This window comes from Odocoileus virginianus, chromosome 24, assembly GCF_023699985.2.
Source record: "Odocoileus virginianus isolate 20LAN1187 ecotype Illinois chromosome 24, Ovbor_1.2, whole genome shotgun sequence".
Classification (NCBI taxonomy): domain Eukaryota; kingdom Metazoa; phylum Chordata; class Mammalia; order Artiodactyla; family Cervidae; genus Odocoileus; species Odocoileus virginianus.
The window spans coordinates 26,401,913-26,422,095 of NC_069697.1; the positions used below are offsets into that span (position 1 = coordinate 26,401,913).

The following is a 20,183-nucleotide window of genomic DNA, read 5'->3' on the forward strand; positions in this document are numbered from 1 at the left end:
AGGATGGACTGGTTGGATCTCCTTGCAGTTCAAGGGACTCTCAAGAGTCTTTTCTCCAACACCACAGTTCAAAAGCATCAATTTTTTGGTGCTCAGCTTTCTTCACAGTCCAACTCTCACATCCATACATGACCACGGGAAAAACCATAGCCTTGACTAGACGGACCTTTGTTGGCAAAGTAATGTCTCTGCTTTTTAATATGCTAGCAGCATTATTTACAGTTGCCAAGATGTGTGTACAACCTAAGTGTCCATCAACAGTTAAATGGATAAAGAAGATGTGATACACAGGCATACACATACACACACACACATACATACATCCAAACTCTACAGTGTTAGCCTCTCTTCATGAATATACTTTTAGTTCTGGCATCTGTCCTTAATCTCTTATTGGTTATTATCTCCTATTGGTAAACAGTTGCTAAACAGACCTAAGTATTACTAATTTTATCTGAGAAAACACTGGTTCTCCTACAGATATCTTGATATCCATTTGGTAAACTGACTTTAGGATAAGTCCAACACAGCTAATAGTGTGGAGTGGGACCCACTTAATGCTTTGTTGTTTGAATCATTGATGTTAAAACAGTAGAGAAGTTATAGCATAGTTATAATAACAAATATTATCTGGCCTTATCCCTCAATTTGAATTATTAATAGCAGTCAGGGAATAATGTTTAAATATATGCCATATGGAACAGAAAGTAAAGTTCTAAAGTTCATTCATTTTCCTCCCCTCTTGAGTATAAGTTGTGTCATTATATTACAGGATTCTTTGATGACTTCATGAGTCAGCATCAACTGTTATGTTAAATTTACCCATTTATATTTGTGATGCAGTGATTTCTGTCTTTATTTGGACACTCTGCTTTATCCTTCTATAACAATCCTCTTAGTTTTTCTCTAGCAGTAACACTGTCCTTAAAACTGTAAGTGAAGCAGACTGTAAATTAAATTTTTCATGACACTAGAGCCAGTGCATAGACTAAGTTTATCTTTAAGTAGAATTCTGGCAAATTAGAAGGAAACTACTCATAAATTGTCTTATTTTAAAAACTTTTTAAAGTGGAAAAGAGATGCTCAGAAGGAAAGTACTTAGATCAATTTTAGCTCTAATTGGACTCTTTTGCCAAAAAAAAAAGAGGTTTAGGGTATGATACACAAAAATCTTGGTAATTTGGGACCAATGATAGAAGAATCCGTGCTTTCTTATTTAAACCCAGTAGCACCCAGAATTGTTCAATGATCACCATTTATTTCTCAGATATCCCAATGTCTGTGGGTATAATCGATCCTAGGGCTAACCCAAACCAACTAAACACAGTGGAGTTCTTGTGGGACCCTGCGAAAAGGACGTCTGTTTTTATTCAGGTAAGACACTGTGGACAGGGCTCCAGTTTTTAAAAGGATACCTTACCACCAGTTTGGTCCTTAAAGGATTAAAACATATTGAATTTGAAATCTTTCCAGGGTTGCAACCTGTAAACTTCTAAACAAGTGCAGACTTCTCAACATGTGAGAGCAAAGAGGAGTTTCTGAGTTGCTCTTCCCAGTTTATTTGTTTCTCTCAAAAATACTTGCTAATGCCTGCATAATATTTTATTCTTTTTTTAAAAATATTTTATTCTTGAGATAAACTTACCTAACAGTTGTCTAGCATTGAGATTGTCCTCATTTTTCAGTATACCAAAGAAGTTATTCTGAACATCTTCATAGTTAGAATTTGATTTGCATATCTGATTATGTCCTTTGGGTAGACTGCCTGAAAACTCTTGTTTGTAATGATAGCCAGTAGTTTATTGAGTGCTTCTCATCAGATAGTCACTGTGTTAACACTTTTTACCCATGATTTTAAGACTTTCAACAAGAATCCTGTGGAGTAAGAATATTCCTTGAGTCTTAGATAAGTTAATAACTTACCCAGGCTAGTATTTGGTCAACCAGGGCTCCACTGTGAAGATTTATTAAGATCTTGGACTTTATGCAGTAGCCTAGCAAATAGTTTTCTTCCTATTGCTCATGAGCTTTCATATTTACTATTCTCCCAGCATGGATGATGCCTCTGTTTTCTAAAATCTACCATAAATTTCAGGAGAGTTTCATTAACAGAAACCATTTCTCTTTTATGTTAACTCTGTCTTTTCTGAAATAATTAATGAATTCTTCAGAGAAGCTTTTTGTTAACATTAGAGCTGTACATTTACTTTGTTTGCATTTGTAAATCATTGAAGTTTTCCTCATTTCCTCATGAGAGTATAAATTCTTCATGATCAGAAAGAGAGTATAAGTGTTTTTTTTTGTAGGTGTTTATAAAGGTTTTGCTGTTGCCCTAAAATGTTGCTGACTGGTTTGGCTCCTAATAGTACTGAAACCTGGCTGGATGGTATATTCTTTTCAGGTGCATTGTATTAGCACAGAGTTCACCATGAGGAAACATGGTGGTGAGAAGGGAGTGCCATTTCGAGTACAAATTGATACCTTCAAGGAGAATGAGAACGGGGAGTATACTGAGCACTTACACTCAGCCAGCTGCCAGATCAAAGTCTTCAAGGTATTCCTGGGCTTTGTGCTGGTCCTTGGACTTTTTTTCCTTGTCTTTCATTTGCAACATTAGCTACCAAGTGAGGGAGTCAGCTTGTCTCTTCAAAAACTATGAAAGCCCAGCCTAAATTAGAGTTAGTGAAATAAGTACTGAGCTGCCCAGTAAAGAAGTTTAAATAGGGATGGTGGGAGAAGGGGAACTTGGAAAAGGGATCGTAGGGATATCATATGGATAAATATCTTCTCATTGCAAGATTCATTAATATGAAAGTATTTGGAGCATAACATGAAGTCCCCCTTTACCACTCTTACCCTGACCCCCCCAACCTCTCCTCAGAGGTAACCAGTGTCAATAATTTCATATGTATTCTAATTCACTTCTGTGCTCTTATGTACACATGTACATAGATATACACGTATTTTCCTTTCTTTGAAACAAACAAAATTGTATTGCATGAATTGTTTTGAAGCTTGCTTTTTTTATAACTTAACTATGTGCTTTAGAGATTTTTCCATGTCTGAAGCTATAGATCTCTTACTCGCCTTCAATTCCATTACACATAAATATCCCATTTTCAGACTTAGATTTAACGATGGATCTTGTCTTTACCTCATTGTATATACCTTTTTGTTTCACAAGTGATTATTCTAAGTTTGTAAAAGTAATGTTGAATCGAAGGGTGAGTACTTGAGTTTAAATGGAATATTTCTCCTTTCAGCCCAAAGGTGCAGACAGAAAACAAAAAACAGATAGGGAGAAAATGGAGAAACGAACACCTCATGAGAAGGAGAAATATCAGCCTTCCTATGAGACAACCATACTCACAGAGGTAAAAGGATTTCTTTGGGTGACAGTTTCAATCAGTACTTTTTACTCTTAAAAGAAATATCCAGTTATTTTGTAATAGCCTATTGACCCTTGAACAACACAGGTTTGAATGTCATGGATCTATTTATACATAGATTTTTTTTCTCCATGCTAAATATGTATTAATACTAGGGCTTCCCTGGTGACACAGTAGTAAAGAATCAGCCTGCTGATGCAAGAGACTTGGGTTCAATCCCTGGGTCGGGAAGATTCCCCCAGAGGAGGGAATGACTACAGTCCATCAGGTTGTGTAGAGTGAAACATGACTGAATACGCAGGCAACTGTGGACTACAGTACTACATGGTTTGTAGTTGAATATAGGGGTGCAGATACAGGGGACTGACTATCAGGTTACACCCAGATTTTTGACTGTAGAGAAGGAGATGGTACCCCTAACAGCTATGTTGCTCAAGGGTCAACTGTATACATATTATCATTATGTTGTATACCTAAAACTAATATTATAAATATTCGTCAGTTATATTTCAATTTTAAAAAAATAGAAGAAACATCAGTTCTAGTCTGATCAAAACTTATTTGTTCTCTTAGTTGTGAGGACTTATGAGGCATTAAAATTTACTAATCAAGATGTGCTTTTTGAGGGACTTCTCTGCTGGTTCAGTGGTTAAGACTCCACGCTCCCAATTCAGGGGGCGCAGGTTCAATACCTGATTAGAGAACTAAGATCCTACATGCCGCACAGTATGGCCAAAAAAAAAAAAAAAGGTGTGCTATTCGACAAATGAACTTATCTACAAAGCAGAAATAGAGTTACAGATGTGGAAAACACACTTATGGTTACCAGGGGATCAGGCTCAATTGGGAAACTGGAATTGACGTACACACTCCGTGCAGTGTTGCGCTTAGTCGCTCAGTCGTGTCTGACTCTCTGTGACCCATGGACTGTAGCCCACCAGTATCCTCTGTCCGTGGGGATTCTCCAGGCAAGAATACCAGAGTGGGTTGCCATGCCCTTCCCCAAACATATACATACTACTATATATAAAATAGATAATTGATAAGGACCTACTGTATAGCACAGGGAACTCTACTCAATACTCTTCAATGGACTATATGGGAAAAGAATCTAAAAAAAAAAAGAGTAGATATATGGTATATGTATAACTGATTCACTTTGCTATACACCTGAAACTACTACCACATTGTAAACCAACTCTGTGTGTGTGTGTGTCTGTGCGCGCGTGCCTAGTCGCATCCAACTGTCTTCAACCCCATGGACTGTAGCCCGCCAGGCTCCTCTGTCCATGGGATTCTCCAGGCAAGAATACTGGAGTGGGTTGCCATGTCCTCCTCCAGAGTATCTTCCCAACCCAGGAATTGAACCTGCACTCTCTTGTGTCTCCTGCATTGATAGGTGGGTTCTTTACCACTGCACCACCTGGAAATTTAAAAAAAAAAAAAAAAGATGGGCTATTTAAGTAACAGTGTTTTGGTGGAGCTCTTGAGTCATGTACTTTCTGCGTCTAAATTGTCCTTTGTTTTTAGTGTTCTCCTTGGCCTGAGATCACATATGTCAATAATTCCCCATCACCTGGCTTCAACAGTTCCCATAGCAGCTTTTCTCTTGGTGAAGGGTAAGTCTAGAAAGTGAAATGGCTTGTGTTTGTCCTAAAAATATATTATTTCATTATGTCTCCATAAGCAAAATCTTCGCAAGTCAGTAAGAACTTCTATTTGGTCAGTCTTTGATGGACTTATATATTAACTGAGGTTTGGATTATCTTCAAAAAAGACTTTAAGTTTTATGTAGCCTCCCCCACCCCTCCCCATTATTTTATTTATTTATTTATTGGTCATGCCACAAGACTTACAGGATTTTAGTTCCTCAACCAGAGATTGAACCCAGGCCTCTGGACCTCCAGGGAATTCCCTTCTCTCCACTCTTAGAAAATAGCATCATGGTCAGTGTTTAGTGATTTGCAGACTGATTTTCTGGACTTTTCCCCACTTCTTACTGCTTATCTTGAGGTTATTTCACTTCCTGATTATAGCATGGTCATTGGGAACTGAAACACAGTTGTACAGACACTAAAATCTGTTTGAAAGTTGGCATAGATGCCTACTCTAGTTAAAAAAAAGTTGTATTCTAGTCCCAGCATTCAACACATTTTCTACATAGGACATATTGAAATTTGAAATAGGTTGTGAAATGTGTGACTAGTTTGATTATAATGTTTGCTTTTGAGTTTATTTAGGCTCTATGTTCATGCTGCTTCTGAAAGTATTAATTAAGGTAGCTTAGAGAATTCCCTGGTGGTCCAGTGGTTGGGACTCCACACTTCCACTGCAGGGGGCACAGGTTCAGTCCCTGGCAGGGAACTAGGATCCTGCAGGTTGTGCAGCACATCCATAAAAGGGGGGAGGGGCGGTTAGCTAAAATATTCAAAATGTAACTAACAATTAAGAATAAAACTAGATAGCAGTTGCAGAAGGAGTAGATAGATAACTAAGGCCCTAAGATAAGTTGATTACTAAATTTGAATTTTGCAGCAAAGGCCAAAATTTTAAAAAAGAAAAAGATATTTTTTGAAAGAAAAATCTGTTACCACCCTATGGATTATGCAGTCTACTTATAGAGAATTTAAAATATTATGCAAAACTTGAGAGTTCTAAAATTTTCTCTTTGTCATGTAGTTCAATATTAGGCTTTAATTTTTCTCCCATAAAAGAAGTAAGCATTGGAGAAGAGGGACAAACTACTGAGCAAAAAGAACTGTAGGGAATACTCAAGGGTGTGGAGATAGCCCTTGGATCACAAATTAGTACTAATTTTTGAAACTTTTTAAAAAATAATTATTAAGTGTTTTTTATTATAAAAGTGTGATTACATTTTATTGTATAATTTTTATTCTAATTTTTTTGTATCTATTTGTATGTATTTATATGTTTCACATAGTAGTAATATATTGATTACTTTTCTATTTTTCTATTTTTAGTTTATAGTCTAATAAGCTCATGTTAGTATTGTTTATGCCATAATTTAATCAGTCCTAACTTACTGGATTTTTTATATTTTTTTCAATTTCTTCAATAATAAAAAATGACATAGTTTCTACTGCTTCCACCCCAAAGTCCTTATGCTAAAATAATAGATAATAGAAAAGTTGGATCCAAGAGTTAAGAATGTTTTATGAGATAGTACAAATTCCTTTAAATCTCTAGCTTTGAGACTTACAATGATGCAGAGTGAGACGACAAACCCTACTATGTTTCATGGACTCATCCTCTCATTTTAAATGTTTCTTTAGAAATGGTTCACCAAACCACCAGCCAGAGCCACCCCCTCCAGTCACAGATGTAAGTCCAAAGTTAAATGTCAGTTACTGGCAATGTCTAATAATACTTCGGTGACTGTGTGATTCAGTAGAAATTCTCAACTTTTAGGGAGTATTATTCATTCTTTCACTAAGCAAACATTTATTAAATTTCGACTAAGAACCAGATATTATGCTATATTTAAGGAACTTTCAGTCTAGTGGGAAGGATAAAGATGGAATTTCATGGATATCTTGCATGGTTAGAGAAAGAAGACCTGATGTATAAACAGCTTCCGAGCAAACTCTGTCTGAATGTGGGTGTATTTGGCTGTTGTAGTGTTTACCTTTTTAAAGTTGAGTCTGTTTAGTTACCAAAAAAAATACTTTCCCTTTTTCAGAACCTCTTGCCAACAACCACACCTCAGGAGGCTCAGCAGTGGTTGCATCGAAACCGTTTCTCCACGTTCACGAGGCTTTTTACAAACTTCTCAGGTTAAATTTGCTTATCCTTTGTTTTGCCAGCATGGGATTTCTTTTATACTCTAGGAACTCCTGATATTCCTGTGTTATTTTGTGTGTGTGTATTGGGGAAGGGAGCGGTGACTCTTAATGCATTTTTCTGATTAAATGAATTTCATTGAACTCTTCAGATTTTCTCACCAGCTGCAACTGTGCTGTGAAATACTCAAAAAGAAAACCTCTTAAACTCATTTTAATTTTAAAATATTTATTCTCTACAATACCTTTAAAATATATTATCCATACAGTATTTTATCAAGAGGCATTGCACATAGTCTGAAATTTCCCCCCTGATATTACTATATTATATTTTCTTTGCACATTCCACTTTCATTTAGCATCTTCTATGTACCATGTATGGTAGGAATATATAAATAGATAAGGCATAGCTCCTGTTCAGTTACCATCTAGTATCAAAGAAAATCCAAATCAAAATAAAACCTTGAAAGAAGGAAGACAAATAGTTGTGATGCATTAGATAAATGTAGACAAAGTTAAGCATTTGGAGAAGGGTCTGGAGTTAGGGAACATGTGTGATGCATGAGGTAAATCTTGAGGGCTGAGGAGGAGTCTGTTGTGTCAGAAAGTGGAAGGATATTTTAGGCAGGAGGAACAACTTACTTATTAGGCATGATCAGTATGATGAAAGCATAGGGTTGAATGAGTAAGTTAATTGGGTCGGAATTGAGAAGGGAGAGGATACAGAGGCCAGGTCATGGAAGGCTTTATATCCCATGCAAAAGATTATGACTATAGCTTACTGGTAATGAGGTGTCCTGGTAAGAGTCCATTTTAAAAGTCATTAACAAAGAGAATCTTTACCTTTATCACCCATTTGCTTATATTTATTCCAGGAGCAGATTTATTGAAACTAACTAGAGATGATGTGATTCAAATCTGTGGCCCTGCAGATGGAATCAGACTTTTTAATGCATTAAAAGGCCGGTATGTAATTAGTGTTAAAGTATCAGTGGGGTTGGATTCCAAATGGATTTGGATTCAGGGACTCTTCAGAATACTCTTTGTGCAGCTAAATACATCTTGTCAAAACATTCTATTTGAATGCCAGCTGTGTGCCAAATAAAGATGAAAATTATCTTTTCCTGTACTTGATCCAAGAAATTCCTCATGATATTTCATTTTTCATTTCCAGGTAGCTTTTCTCATTTAATTAAATATTCATTGTCCCTATTATGAGCCATTAGGCTTTGGTGATACATTGATGAGCTTTCTGGAGAGAGAGAGAGAAAGATGATATACAATAAGTATTTTGAATAGTAATAAGTGTTTTAAAGAAAAACAAACAGTATTCTGCTAGTTAAAAAAAAAAGAAAAACAAACAAAAACAAAATTGTAGCTTGTAGAGTACTCAGAATATAGTCAGGGAAGACCTTTCTGCAGAGGGGATATTTAAACTGAGTTATGAGAAGGATGGAAGCTTTGCAGTCATGAGGGAAGAAGATTCTATGCAGAAGAAACAGCAGGTACAAAGGTCCTGGACTCAGTTTTACTAGATAAGAGCTCATTCTTAGGTTTTGGCAGGAATTCATAGAATGTCTGCTTAATACCAAGTAAGAGTAATGCCTGAGAGTAATTAAGCAGAGTAATTAAGATTTGCTTAATTTCAAGTCTCTGTTTGGGATTTACAATTTAAAGTAGGTAGTGGTAATATTGATGGAAAAAAAATACAGGTCAGTGCCATAGAACCAAATCAGTAACTCAATAATGAAATAAGATTATGAAGTATTTTTGTTTATTATTAGAGATATTAAATCAAGTTGGAAACTTTTAAGCAAAGAGGTGAAATTCAAGGGTTGATTACTATCTGAAAAAGAATGGATCATTCATTTTTTTTTTTTTTTTGGATCATTCATTTTTAAATGTATGATCTACAGAGCATTTAGAAGTAGGAAGGAATAAGATGATCAGAGCAAGAGGTAATTCAGTATGGTTGTCTATGAAGAAAGAACAGAAGAAAGACTAAAGTGACTAGGCGACAGTAATGAGGGAAATGAGATTTTCTAGTCTGTGGCATTGGTGCTCTTAAGTAAAAGGTATATCTTTGCACCTTACAAAATAGTGGCTCACACATACTGAATCCTTCTAACGTTTACATCAAAGGTTACAAACTCAGTGACTACAGAGGCCACGTGTAAATGAGTGACAGTCAAGTCTAGGGTGTGCTGAAGAATGCATGCGCACCATGCCTGTGGGACAGCAGATTGGGTTTTGTTTTGTAGAATGAGGACCTTGGATTTTTCAAGGAAAACCAAAGATTCAGAGGTTGATGATGCCTTCTGTTGGAATGAATTCAGTTAGACACACACACACCCCAGTGAGGAGTAATAATTCATAGCAAATGAGCTGCACTGGCCCAAGGGCTGCCAGTTTGCAACCTGTGCTCTATAGTAGTAATGTAGATACACAGGTTCTTTCGTAAAATGTGCTCACCATGAGAAATGTGACTAACAGTTCTTTTTTTTTCCCTCCTCCTCAGGATGGTGCGCCCAAGGCTAACCATTTATGTTTGTCAGGAATCCTTGCAGCTAAGGGAGCAGCAGCAACAGCAACAGAACCAGCAGAAGCATGAGGATGGAGACTCAAATGGTACTTTCTTCGGTAGGTCGTTCTGGACAGGCCAGGACAGATATGAAGAAAAATGAAGAGATGACTTACGAGCATGTGTGATGGGAATTTATCAGGCAGCAGAGTCAGGATTTGCTAAAAGTAATGGTAGTTGCTCTAATGTTTACTGAGTTCCTAATATACACCAAGCACTATTCTTAGCATTTTTACAACTGGTGTCTCCTCATTGCAATAGATTTTATTGTTCTTCCCCAACATTTAGATGAGGAAAATGAGGCTTAGGGATGTTAAGTAACTTGCCCCAGGTCGCACAGCTAACAAGTGATTGAGCTGGGATTTCCATTCAGGCAGTCTGCTTCTGCATCCTTTAGAAAAAGTGGGCATTCGAAGTGATCTGATTGCCTTTAAGAGCAGAGAAACTCTGTGCTGACTGTCTTTGCTTTCTCCCTTTTGCAGTTTACCATGCCATCTACCTAGAAGAACTGACAGCTGTTGAACTGACAGAAAAAATTGCTCAGCTTTTCAGCATTTCCCCTTGCCAGATCAGCCAGATCTACAAGCAGGGGCCAACAGGCATCCATGTGCTCATTAGCGATGAGGTAGATTTTTAGCACAGCTGAATCACCAGATGACAGTGATCTGTCTGGGCATATGACAGGAACAGGAGCTGTTCCATGGGGGCAGCACGCTGTTTTCCAAGACAAGACGTTTTCAAACATTTTTGTTTGTTTACCTCCTAAGATAATTTTTTTAAAACTGTGTATCCCCTTGCACATTTTTAGGTTGACTTAAAAGTTTTTGTTTTAAGTTTAAATAGTGGTAAAAAATGTGCCCATTTTGGGGCGTATTATAGGACATATAAAAATGAAATGATTGCTTCACTTTTCTAACTATGTTTCATGTAACCTGAATCCAAGAGTAAATTAATACCACTGTCATCTGTTTAAAAAAATACATGAATATACTTTTTAACAGAATATTTATATCATTTCTTTGTTTTCTTTTTTCTTTTTTTTTTAAGCTGATATTTTCATTCACTTCCCCCATAGAATTTCATCTTACCCTAGTCTACTTTTATTCTTGAATGTCTTTTATTAGTTTTTCCTACCGTATTTCTTTGAAACAAAAACTTGTTTCAGTAAAAATTTAAAATTATTTGTCCTGGATAGAATTATCACCATAATTATACAATTGATTAAAACAACATAAATGTATTATATATTTTGATATTTTGATAAGTAATTGTTAAACATTAAGAAAATATTTATTAAAAGTACATCTGGGAGGTTCCCTGGTGACCTCATGGTTAGGATTCTGGGCTTTCACTGCCAAGGCCTGGTTCAATCCCTGGTCCAGGAACCACAAGTCATGTAACTTGGCCAAAAATAAATAAATAAACACAATACAGTGAAAGTGCATATATTAATGTGATGGATGAGATTACCTGATTCCTTACCCTGTCTCCCAGACACAATTAATTCATAGATAAATACTGCCTATTGATTATTAGAATGAAATAGAGTTCAACATCAATTTCATCCTGTTTTTTTCCCCTAGATAAGAAGTACTGTGGAATCTGATTCACATAAATTGATAGATAGGAATGGATGAAGTTTGCTATAGTAGCATTGCTGGATTTTTTTTTTTTTTAACTTCTGGGTTATGTGCCAAAAATTACATAGTGATGGTATCAAAAGTTGTTTTGAATCATCTGTCATTTGACAATTTGTGGTTAGGTCACTCTTCAAGTCTGATGAAAGGAAAGAATTGAAAACTTCATGGCTCCAAGACTATATCACCCAGTCATTCTAGTTTTCATTTGCAATTACACTTTTGCATGCTGTAGGGTTTTATAGCCTAGGGCAGTGCATCTCCATAAGATTTCAGGAGGGTGAAACTCTTGCCTTTACTTTATAAAATGGGGAAAAGGAGTTTGAAAAGGGAAGTGAGAAAGGAAAACAAGAGGTTCTCAAGCGGTTTTAGGAGAGAACAGATATAAATGATTAATTCCTCCCATATGGGCCTGTCTGGACCTATGTGCCCTTTGGAAAGTCCAGGGGTTAACCCAGGAAAATGCATTCTCGAACTTTAAGAAAGCTGTTTCAGAGTGTTTAGCTTTTAAAGCTTTTGAAAACTAAACAGGAGAGAAAACAAAACAAAGGATTGTTTTTCATTTATATCTAATATAATAAAAAGCCACATAGGCAAAATAAATACAACAAACCAAGGTTTTTAATGAACAGCAACATTTCCTGCTTTTTTCAGATGATACAGAACTTTCAGGAAGAAGCCTGTTTTATTCTGGACACAATGAAAGGTAATAAAAAGTAAGATAAATGCCTTTTTCGAAGGAGTCTGAGGGTTTTTTTTAATAGTAATTCTTTGAGGAGAGAAGGAAAATATTAACCACCATATTTGAGATAAAGAATGTGACCATTATTGGAGATTGCTTCTCTGTATGAATTGGCTTCTTGCCATTGTCAGAGTAGACAAAGTGTGACTTTCTGCCATCATCTTTTACCTTCCATGGACAAGTGATGAAATTGAGGCAAAATGTTGTTTTTCTAGTGTATATTTATTACACATATTCTATGATAATTAATAAGTATATACTACACTTTGTCCTCCTGTTTTTTCTTTCTCTAAAGAACCTAGCACATATATTTTTCTCCTTCTGTGTTTTGGAGGTGACTAAAGATGATCCTTTTTTCTTTTTTTTACAGCAGAAACCAATGATAGCTATCATATTATACTGAAGTAGATGTGGCTGCTGCTTCCTTCACCTATGGGAAATTCTCCTCTTGGAGGGGATCAGAAATGGAGATTTGAAGGCTGCAGGAACCTGACCTGTCTATGTGGGGGAGGCAGAGGCAGAACCTCAGCCATATATGTTGGGGCACACACAGATTTCTGCCTGACATGCATTTCTGCAACTGTTTCTTAGTTAACATTTTTGGATTCTATTGTTGTTGAATATCAATAGAAACTCCACATCATTTAGGGTGTGTGTGTAGGGCATAATGATGAGAATTGTGTGATGTTTAATGGAAAGATGTTAAATTCTGTGGTATGCAGCCCATGTAATTTTTTTTCTAACATAAAAGCAAACATCTATATTCATAAGACTAGGTCCTTTTTTGCCTGTGAAAACTTCATCAAAGAAGAGAAATGTGAAGAAAGAACAAAATTCTTTTAATTCCCCCATAATTCGATGACGAATAGTAATTTTGGCTAACACTTATTGCACATTTAGTTGTGCCAGGCAGTGTGATAAATTCTTTAAATGGATTATCTTGTTTAAATCCTCTTAATAACCCTGTACGAAGTAGGTAATAATGATCCCTAATTGAAGATAAGGAAATGGAGACAGAGTGGCTGAGGAGCTTGATGAGTAACAGGCAGCTAGTAGATAGTGACATGAAGTGCAAACGCAGGCAGGCTGATCCTTATTCACTGCCACCCAATACTGCCACCCTGACAATACTGTGTGTGCATGCCATCATTTCTTACTGTGGCTCTTCTGGTGAATCACACATAAAAGTGAGCAAGAACTGATGAATTAACACCTAAAGGGACAAACCACACCTAAATAATGATGAACCAATCAAGAGCTATAAAAAATGAAAACACACTTTCAAAGCATCATTAGTTGTCAGAGTCACAGAATTTAAGGCAGTGAAAACCAGGGATTATCTGTTATTCCCCAAATTCACTATTCTTGAATGACCTCAAACTATTTATTAATGAGATAGACTAACCTCTGCTTTCTCTTTCCCCTCTCTGCATCTTCTCTTGGGATAGAAGTTCTTTTACTCATGTAGCATTCTTTTATACGAGCTTTACAATTCATTCCCATCCCATTCACATTCTTACCATATGCTTTAGTTCTTCTGATTGCAATTGTGTGCGCTTGTGTGTGTGCATGTGTAAGACTATGGGTCATTTTTTCACATGTAAAGTTTTACCCAGAAATCCCTCTACATGTTATGCTGAGGTGAAAAACGATAATGTTCAAAAGATTCTGTATTGGATTTGGATCTCTGTGTGTGTGTGTATTTTTAAGCATTTGATAAAGTTTAAATGTTTTTATACAGAGAATTTTTTTGTTGTTATTCATTAAAATCAGCCTGCAAATAGTCTTGATTTCTTTTGATTTGAAAGAAATTGAAAATTTTGAAACTGGAAAATTAAGTCAAATGACTTTATTTAAAATTGACCTGGACAGCTTGACATACTAGGCCAAAATACTTTTTTAGTGATTGATTACTGGATGTCTCTATTTTTCTTTGGTGGGGGGGACATTTCTAATTGTATTATGTTCCTAAGACTGATTCTCAGCCTCAAGGGAGTCAGCTGTCTCCCCAGCAGGCTGCTAATTTTTATTTTTATTTATTTATTTATTCCAATCCTCCTGAATGTTAGGCTGGGAGGGTTGGACTTTTAAGGTCCTTTCTAAATCTGAATCTGTGACTCTTGTTTACTGTAAATGATACACAGAATTCTATTAATATATTTACTATAAATTTTATACTTGCTAATTTTTACTTGGAGTTAGAGGATTTTTTAAGAGTAGTTCTCAGATTTATATAAAGATGAATTTATATGTTTGTAATCATAGATCCTCAAATTAACTAGAACATCTCTTAGGCTTTCTTTAGCTCCAAAAAAAATATTTATAGTGCCAATGCTATATAATTGGTAAGAATTGGTATAGTGATAGAACACTGTAATTATTCAGTTTCCTTTAAAAAATTTCATTTCTTCACTATCGATCTTTTCAATTAAATGAAAAAATTTAAACTAGCTTTTTCATAATGAAAGTGATACACAAAGTGATAAATTCAACAATAAATAACTTTTCCTACTTATAATAACTATTATAACTTATAATAAAATATAGCTTTTTCTACTTATAGTCCTAGTCCCACTCTATAGAGGTAGTCACTGCAAAAAGTTTCTCTCAAACACACACAAACACACACACATATGCAGACGGGCTCATGTAGTATTAATGGTCTGCAGTTTTCTTTTTTGTGTTTAACATGTCTTGAACATCTTTCTATATTTATAGTTTGACATCATTCTTTTGAAAAATGGCCATTCCCTATGAATGGCATTTAGGCTAAGTCCATTTAAGCATACATTCTAATAATTTTTTGCATTTATTTCTAAGATACTTTCCAAGAAATAAAGTTGGCTGGATTTTACCTCTTTAACCACGTGACAGTTGGTATTTAAAATAAAGAAGATGGTTTAATATTTCCATTAGAGTGAGGCTATATGAGAAGGAGAAGGGTTAGATTTTAGACCCTCCTGAGGACTGTAGTAGCATCCTATTTGACTTAGCATTGTCTGTACTGTTCCCTTGAAGTGTAATAGGTTCCATCTAGAAGAATCTATAGTATAAAGACTTGATAATTAAAAGGGAGACATTGGAAAGTAAAAGGATCATTGCAGAACTCAAGGAGTGAATACCAGTCACGACATAAAATGTGACTACTAAGTAATGAGGTTCCATATTATGCCCCAATGATAAGAACGTTTGCCCACATAAATGATTTATTTAAGAAGCCATTTAAAGGGAGCGGAAATGGAGTTTGTCATTCTTTCTGGAAAGAGATTACAATATGACAAATACAAGACAACTAGAGTCTGAGAGACCTGAGAAAGAGGTCCTCATGAGGGGGTGGACGTGATTCCTGGAAGTCTGGCACCGTCAGGCACTGGATGCATTGTGAGGGGCAGAGCATGATCTGACCACTGAGTTGGAGGAGCAAGGGGAGGCTTGGCAAGTGGAGAAGGCTTGGCATAATGGAACTAGCCATGTCTCATTTAGGCCTAATGAAAGAGTGTTCTGAAAACCCTTTGTATCCCCAAGTGTTCTGAGAAAGTCATTTGTATAGGGTTGCTGCAGAGATTTGGGCTATCTTCAAACTTCCATGACGTATTGGCTGAAGCTTCAGCATTTAGTTTTGAAAGTAATGCAAATTCCGATGCAGATATTTGAAGTCAGGACTGAGTTTTTCCTTCTCCACTAAAGCTTTTTTCTCTGGCCAATACCTGATAATTCCAGGTAACTTGGGACCCAAGACTCAAACAGCCTTTGTATCATTTTTCTGAATTTTTAGTTGGCTTTCTTGGCTACGGATGGTTCCTCTATGGCAATCTGATCTGTTATGGCCTCTGCTGGTCTGTTATGAGAACTCCAGCCTCACCAGGAATGGCACGAATGATCCCATCTAGCTGTATCTTTTTACTGATATATAAAATAGTCCTTCATTCTTCTGCTTCTCCTAAAAACTGCTCATATTTTCTCAGTTGTGAGCTAAGGTTTTTCCTGCTAAAATATATTTATTTTTATTTGTGATTAAATTTTCGTTTCATTATACAAACTCCAAGACTTAAATGAGGAAGAAAGATGCTCTATGTGATATGAGGACAATGGCATCAGTACTTGTTTTCTGTTTTATTAATACTTTCTTTCTCCTTGCTTCTTTTAATGACCTTTTATTTTAACTTTGACCTTAAACTCCCATCTATTTCTATTTCCTCCCTTTTTCCTCATCTTTCCTCTTCACTTCCAGATTTCTTTTATTATATTTTTCTTTATGAAAAATATTCTTTATATTATATTTTTATTTATGAATACTGGCCTGTTCAACAAATTAATTTGGAAATTGCAACTAAATCTAGCATTTGCATTCTCAAATTCAGAGGTGTAAAAGTTGTTTATGGGCTTCCCTGGAGGCCCAGTGGTATAGAATCTGCCTGCCAATGTAGGAGATGTGGGTTCGATCCCTGATCTGGGAAGATCCCACATGCTGTGGAGCAACTAAGCCCTTGCACCACAACTAGAGCCTGTGTTCCAGAGCTGGGGAGACGCAACTGCTGAGCCCACTTGCCCTAGAGTTTGTCCTCCATAGCACGAGAAGCCACAATGAGAGACCTATGCATTGCAACTAGAAAGTAACCTCCCCTCACCATAATTAGAGAAAAGATACAGCAGCACTGAAGACCCAGCACAGCCAACTTTAAAAAAATGTTGTATATGAATTACAATTTTCAGTTGGATTAGTATCAATTATAAGAGAATTTGGTATTTAAAAAATACTAATGTATTACTTACTATGTGCTATGCTATGCTTAGTTGCTCAGTCATGTCCAACTCTTTGCAATCCCATGGACTGTAGCCTGCCACGCTCCTCTGTCCATGGGATTCTCCAGGCAAGAATACCGGAGTGGGTTGTCATGCCCTCCTCCAGGGCATCTTCCCAACCCAGGGATCGAACCCAGGTCTCCGACAGTGCAGGCAGATTCTATACCATCTGAGCTACCAGGGAAGCCCTCAGGAGATAAACAGCAATCTGCAGTGATGAAAATGAGGAATGTGTAACCTCACCAAAGCAGTACCATTTTGTATTATGTGGGATCTCTGGGGACATGAGTAATAACCTAGGTTTATTCTATTCTGTGAATCTATATTTTCATGTATTTGCGTAAGGTGAGGTACACATTCCTCATTTTAATCACCGCAGACTGCTGTTTTCTTTGAGTTCTTTTTTTTTTTTTTTATCACTGAATTGCCAGAGAATTCCCTCTTTCTGAATTCTCATGTCTAATTTTTCATTTAAGGGTTTAATTAATATCTTTCCTTAGACATCTGTATAACTTTGCTTTAGCCTTTCATTCACCTTTTTTAGGTTTATTAAGCTTGACTTCTCTAAATTCATCCTTGCACTCTAGCTCCTCAAAAATGGTTGTTATTTTGCTTTATTAAAAGATTTTTGTGTGTATTATACACTTATATAGATCAATTTGTGAATGTCTTTTTTGAAACCTTCTTCGATAAAACATACAGCTTCTTGTTTGTGCTTTTCAACTGCTATGGCCCTGTCTTTCTCCCAGATTTGCTCTACTGATCTCTTTTGGTTAGTGTGGTTTAGTCACAAAGATGCCTGTCTCTCTAGATCTGGATTCTAATTAAATGTAAATTAGTAAAGCAACATACAGCCTCAGGGCTAAATCTACAGATTCCCTATCAAAAAACAAATAACAGTGGCTTGGATTTTTATTTTAACTCTTTTTCTCTAAGCATCTCAGCACATAGTATCCTCTGATCTATTCATTTTCAGCCTCCCAGGAGAGTGTACTCTTTTATCTTTTGTTTGGTAAAGAGTGGTTGTTAAAATGTACACTTTGGTGTCAGATGAACCCTTGTTCAAATCTCAAATCTTGCTCTTCATGGATGTGACCTTGGACAAAACAATCTCTTAAACCCCAACTTTCTCATCTTACAAAGGAGATAATTCTTAATTCATAGGGTTGTTAAGGAGATTACAAAGGATAATAAATACAAAACAGTTATATCTTGTTGCAATTTTATTCCCTTGCTTAATAAATTTAGGATACTATTGAAGGCAACATCACCTCTACATGTAGATATGACCAAAAGAGAGACGTATAAACATTGACCAGGATATAAAATTTGACCTTTGGTTTTTGTCTTTGTCTGTTGTTCCTGATCATCTGTCTTTCCTTCCTACTTGAGTTTTTCGCCCCTAAAACCCACCCAACCATGAATTATGCATGGTCTGGAACAAAACAGTCACATTTAGAATTAGATATAATGTCCAATGTTATAATTTACATGTTAATATTAGCATTTCTTTTTTATTTATAACTTTTATTCTACTGCACTTCTGGTCATTTGACCTCCACAGGTCCTGCTTGGGCTGGAAGCAGAATCACAATTATGAGTGAACAGGCACCATTGTGATAACTTACCTAGTGATTCTATCAAGACAATGAAATATGGTGAATAAGTGATTCTGTGAGAAGTGGTTGTGATGTTTGTTCTAACAATCCAGATGATTTTTTTGACTGATCTACAGCTTACTGGCAAACTGGATTCTGCTGTCTTCTCAAAGGATTTGCTAGCTTTTCTTTGGCTGTCTTCTAATTTGGTGTCATTAACCAAGAAAGCCTGGGCATTGAGAGGCTGATGGTACTCGGACAAATTTCCCTGACTGACTGCTCAGGTTCTAGATGTGTTGGTATATGAAACACTCTTAGCCTACCCAACAGGGCCTTTGGGCTATTTTTTGTTACTCATCCCACTGACTCTAAACATTCTGGGGTCTTCTCTTCCTTTTTGATTCCTGTGTGTCCAGGAAAAACAGAATCATGTGAACATTTATATCACACTGTGTTGTCAACAGTTTATACCACTATTTGACCTCCACAAAATCCTATGAGACACATACTTTTATCCCCATTTTCCAGATGAGGAAGCCAAGGAACAGGGAAGTTACCTACCTTGCCAAGGGTCACACCATTAGTAAGAGGAGTTGGGGCTTGTAGTCAGGGCATCTGGCTCCAGATCTCATGCTCTTGGTTATATGTTATATCATGCCTAACTTTAGCAGATAGGTGGATGATCAGTACTCTAAGGATTGCTTTTTTGTGATCTGCTTTTTTTCATTTTGCAGTATTGTTTCTTGGTCTCTCAGAGTCTTTTATATCACTTAGAGGAGAGAACTGGAATTCTTGACATTTTTCCAAGTCACTTAGCCTCTCAATTCTAAAACTGAGATGGCTTGATACCCAGTAGATCTGGCTCATAGTTCTTGGTGGCAGTGTAAGTGCACCATGCTTTGGAAGCAGCCTAACCAGAGTTTAAATCCTGCCATCCATCCATTTGATAAATAAAAAGCTTCTAAATGCCAAATACCATGCTTTGTACTTGGTGCTGAGGATACAGTAAACAAAACAACTTCTTACTCTCATGGAATTGACTCAATTGATAAAAGACTGAAGGACAAATATATGTCAAATGGTAAATGCTTAAGAAAAATAGGGCAAGGGGACAGATACTTAGGGGAAGCCCCCTTTTAGAAATATGGTTAAGGAAGTGTCTCTGATAAGGGGATGTTTGACCAAACATTACGTGAAGAAGTAAGTATGGGTCTAGCTGGTGAGTGTTCCAAGGGAAAAGGTCCTGAGATGAGAGCATGACTGTTGCAAAGAATCTAGTGGGCCAGGGCAGTTAAAACAGAGAGAGGGAGGGGAAATGTAAGAGACAAGCTGACATACAGGATGGTGGCTGCTGAGGCAAGAGGATTCACCTATAACTTACAGGGCCTTACAGGTCAAAGGAGAGACCTGTTCTTCCATTCTGAGCGAGACAAAACCAAGACTGGGTGTCCTTGGCAAATGACGTACAACATTCCGATTTTTGAGTCCTCGTTCTCCGTTTTAAAAATGAGTTGCAAAATTGTGAAGATCAGAAATCACGTAAGAAAATTTGGAAAGAAAACAATCCATCAATACACGCTGAAGATTACTCTGCATTGCTTCTATTTTCTTTATACCCTGGGCAGGCTGCAGC

At 36.5% G+C, this 20,183-nt stretch overlaps 1 protein-coding gene across 8 annotated transcripts in view; it reads left to right on the forward strand.

Annotated features, from left to right (window-relative positions):
• Positions 1-13,930, forward strand: part of TFCP2 (transcription factor CP2) — a 49,783-nt gene extending 35,853 nt beyond the window's left edge. For 2 of the 8 annotated variants that reach the window (XM_020892988.2, XM_070454420.1), the window contains 11 exons: positions 1,268-1,374; positions 2,402-2,554; positions 3,264-3,374; positions 4,920-5,008; positions 6,683-6,731; positions 7,090-7,183; positions 8,065-8,155; positions 9,708-9,829; positions 10,253-10,395; positions 12,062-12,113; positions 12,520-13,930. In XM_020892988.2, coding sequence (XP_020748647.2) covers positions 1,268-1,374; positions 2,402-2,554; positions 3,264-3,374; positions 4,920-5,008; positions 6,683-6,731; positions 7,090-7,183; positions 8,065-8,155; positions 9,708-9,829; positions 10,253-10,395; positions 12,062-12,113; positions 12,520-12,557 — 1,049 coding nt within the window. In that variant the 3' untranslated portion in view covers positions 12,558-13,930. The remainder of the gene's footprint in view (positions 1-1,267; positions 1,375-2,401; positions 2,555-3,263; positions 3,375-4,919; positions 5,009-6,682; positions 6,732-7,089; positions 7,184-8,064; positions 8,156-9,707; positions 9,830-10,252; positions 10,396-12,061; positions 12,114-12,519) is intronic. The other 6 variants (XM_020892994.2, XM_070454421.1, XM_020892987.2 and 3 more) reach the window with 4 other exon arrangements.
• The last annotated feature ends 6,253 nt before the right edge of the window (positions 13,931-20,183 follow it).